Source organism: Oryzias melastigma, linkage group LG21, assembly GCF_002922805.2.
Source record: "Oryzias melastigma strain HK-1 linkage group LG21, ASM292280v2, whole genome shotgun sequence".
NCBI classification, from domain to species: domain Eukaryota; kingdom Metazoa; phylum Chordata; class Actinopteri; order Beloniformes; family Adrianichthyidae; genus Oryzias; species Oryzias melastigma.
Window position 1 is genome coordinate 1,932,247 of NC_050532.1, and position 3,909 is coordinate 1,936,155.

Genomic DNA, 3,909 nt, shown 5'->3' on the forward strand with positions numbered 1-3,909 from the left:
AGCATAAAAACCCCCAGTAGATAAGAAATTAGCCATAAATGTAACCATGTTGATACAATATTAGCCAAACTACAAATGTTTTGAAAATTACTATAAAAGATGAAAACATCCCATGAAAATATTTAAAGGTTTGTTGTTAATCTACTAGAAAATTTAAATTTTGAAGATTTTCTCATTCATTTCCAATGGGGCAAATTTTGCTCAATATTTCAAAAACTATAAAGTTTATTAATTCTAAAAGTACAAGAAGTAATGCAAACTGAACGTTTTGATACCAAGATTGCTGAAAGTGTGATTGAGATTTTACATGCTAAAAGACATACGGAAAGGAGCAGAAGAATCACTATAGTGTGAATGCTTACTAAGCAATCACACTATAGATAAATCCAGTTAACTTGGTCTTTTTTGTGTCAGATAGTTCTGAAAATACCGAGCTGTTAGTGTGTCTTTGAAGTGAGAGTTTTCTTGAGTTGTGTGTTTGTGTGCAGGCTACACTCAGCTCTGTGATTGGTGGAGCGTGGGGGTGATCCTCTTTGAGATGCTGGTGGGACAGCCTCCTTTCCTCGCAGCAACACCTACTGAGACTCAAATAAAGGTCAGTGGAGGAAGAACCTTTCTAATACTGCTGTAGGTCAGCTGCAGCGTCAAGCTCACATTGAAAGTGCATTCACACCAGGATTGTTTGTTGTGGACCACAGCTTGTTTCCTCAGATGGTTCACTGTGTTTGTGCTGGTGTGGAAGCTCAATAGAAAACCGGTTCTGATTCTACTGAGAGCGTGGTTCTTTGATCACTTGGAGCAGAAGACTAATGTGGTTCACTTAAAGACCCGCTCCAATAAAATTTTGACAAATTGTTCCTTTTCGGCTGCAGGTTATTAACTGGGAAAGCACGCTGCAGGTCCCTGCTCAGGTCAAACTGAGCCCTGAGGCCGTGGACATCATTGGCCGTCTGTGCTGCGCCGCGGAGGACCGCCTGGGCGCCAACGGTGCCGGCGAGATCAAGTCCCACCCTTTCTTCACCAGCGTGGACTTCTCCAGCAACCTGCGGCAGCAGCCGGCCCCCTACCGGCCCAAAATCGCCCACCCCATGGACACGTCCAACTTCGACCCGGTGGAGGAGGAAGGCGGTCCAGGAGCGTGGAGCGACAGCGGGGACAGCACCCGGGCGCTGGACGCGCTCTGCTTCCCCCACGGGAAGCACCCGGAGCACGCCTTCTACGAGTTCACCTTCCGCAGGTTCTTTGATGATAACGGGTGCCCCTTCCGTTACCCCAAGCCCCTGGAGGCCGGCGAGCTGCCTCTGAATGGAGCTTTGGGCCCAGAAGAGGAGGACGAGGGTGAAGAAGAAGAAGCAGACGAAGAGGAGGATGAGGAGGAGGAGGGAGAGCAAGGGGAGGGGTGTGAGCCGGTGTATGTGTAAAGGAGTAGTTGTGTGCCTGCTGTCGCTGCTCCTCTCAGGTGTTTGTCTGCATGTTTGTGATGCTTGATGGGAAGTTGGAGCAGGATGGATGAACGCCGCCCCCTTGTGGAATAACTTGTTACTTCAGGCGATAAACTGCTCCACTCCAGGACCAAGAGACGACCTTCTGACTGAACTAACGAAGGGCGGAGCAGACAGAAACAAGAGTTTATATCCAAACGGAAACACCGGACTTCTCCTGGCTTTTTCAGGAGTTTCTCGTGCCATTCCTCCCACCGTTGGTCTTATGGATGACTGAAACACTTCCCGTCTGACACGGGAGCTTCTTCCTGCTCCAATGATGGCAGTGCCTCTTCTCAGCTGCTGCAGTATAAGCTACAAAACACATTGGTGCATGTTCACAAACACTCGCACGTGCTTGACCATCACACCTGGACGCTGATGTTTCCACTCGTCCACTAGAACTGACAGTTTCTTCTGATGTAGCCTGAGCAGAACGAGAGATGTGAGGTATATTTTTTTGTATTTTTAAGCATTAATATTAATATTTATATTTGCTTAATCTATTTTATGCCAACATATTTGCCACACCTTGTGCCAACTTCAACCCAAGTTTTATTAAAAACAATAACATTCAACAAGAGTTGTATTTAAAATGCACAATTTGTATCCATTTGTATCCATTCATGAAAAACATAAAATTCAATACAGTTTGATAAATCTGAGCCTAATCTACTTAGGCTTGAATCTGTCATTGCAACAGCGGCAGTCGACCAGCTTTCAGTCCTCGTCATGACAACTGCCAAACCTGATGAACGACTATGTGCAATACAGATTTACGTGTAGATAGTTTTATAAACACTTGCTATGCTTTTGAAAGTTGTGTTGAAATGAACAAATATATTGGTTTATACCTGTATTCATTCTTATCAGTTACAACATGCTGCTTATTATTGTGTTTGATATGGTCTCCTACATTATAAGGATGGTTTTTACAGAAAGAGGGGTGTTCTGAAAGTAAAAAAGCTGCGTGCCTTTCTTTAATGAATGTTGATGATGACAGACGGAGGTCTCTGCCGGTAGACTCCGCCCCCTTCGCTGCAGCCAGGCTGGTCCCGACTGCAGAGGAGAGGACGTGTTGCAGCAGAAGCGAAGATGAAGAGCAGAGTTTGGCTGTAGGGAACGTCACTGGATAACAGAACTGTTGAACTTCATCCAGTCATTTCAGTACACTTTATTTATCCTAACATCACAGGTTTTGGCGTGGTTTCTTTCAGTTCTTGCTCCACAGAGCTCTGCTGCTCCGTTTAATATCAATCCGCTTATTGACAATCAGCGAGCAGCAAGTGCTCTCTTTGTGTTGAAGTGAACTTTTTTGTTATGTTGCTACCAAACTATTCCAGCAGTATTTTGAACTCCATGCTGCCTAAAAGTCTGAGCTGTTCTCTCTGAGTGAGGGAAGTGTGTGGTTGAGATCCAGCCTTTGATTTGCTCTTTTTTTTTTTTTTTTTTTTTTAAGCAGGAGCAGCACAATCTTAAATTTTATTTTCGAATCTATGTTTTTGATCTGGGAGGAGCGTTTGCAGGAGCTGTGTTTACATGCAGATGTGCATCTCTCTGTTAGGAGTCTGCTGTGCACAGATTGTACTTTTAAACCCCCGTTGTCAGTACAGATTAGAAAAGATTTGTTTCAAATTTTATCAGACCATTGGATTTGTTGCTCCATATCCTAAATAAAATCTCCCGTTTGCTGGTCTTAAGTCCTGCATGTAAACACGGGCGGCGTTCTGCCGGGGCTTCAGAGAGCGGTCTCCTTCAGTCTATTTACGTAAAGTGTTGTTACTAAGATGAAGAGTTCAGTCGTTCTTCCTTCAGATTAGCTTTCAGATTGTCTGCATTTCAGATGGATGGAGAAGAAGCTTTAGAAGTGAGTGTGTGAGCCCCGCTGTGTGTCTGAGTTTCTGGTTCAGGCTTAGAGTGACGACTGACAATCTTTGGTGGACTGAATGTCCCCCATCACCTGGCCAAACCTACTTATCCATCTTTTTCATATTGTATTTCTACCATTTTCCTTTGTGTATCTTACAATTCTGTTACTCTTAAAAAAATATATTTATACAGAAATACATATTTTTTTGTATCTATCGTCTTGTTTTGTCAATTTCCTCTGTGGTTAAAAGTCCATCAATACTCAGTATTATTGGTGATGTAATTATTTACAACTCTCTCTTTTATACTGTCATGTTTGAAATGAGAATTTGTTGAAAACATGCTTCTACTGTCCTTGTGTGTAAAATATATGTATAAATTAAATTAACCGCTCTGGATTTGACTGCATTTCTTTCACTTCTGCCATCATGGTCATCAAATTGGTTAGTTTTGGTGCTTTATATAAGTAAATGTTGATTTGTTTTGAGCTTAAATGTGCAGAATTTATGCTTTTTTAAAGAGTGAATTTTCTTCTTTTTGTGTGTTTGGAAAACTCAAT

General features: G+C 42.8%; 1 protein-coding gene across 1 annotated transcript in view; it reads left to right on the top strand.

The window, feature by feature from the left end:
- The window catches only part of lats2 (large tumor suppressor kinase 2), a 27,966-nt gene extending 24,218 nt beyond the window's left edge, over nucleotides 1-3,748 (top strand). Inside the window, exons 8-9 of the mRNA XM_024286774.1 lie at nucleotides 489-595; nucleotides 873-3,748. Coding sequence (XP_024142542.1) covers nucleotides 489-595; nucleotides 873-1,421 — 656 coding nt within the window. The 3' untranslated portion in view covers nucleotides 1,422-3,748. The remainder of the gene's footprint in view (nucleotides 1-488; nucleotides 596-872) is intronic.
- The last annotated feature ends 161 nt before the right edge of the window (nucleotides 3,749-3,909 follow it).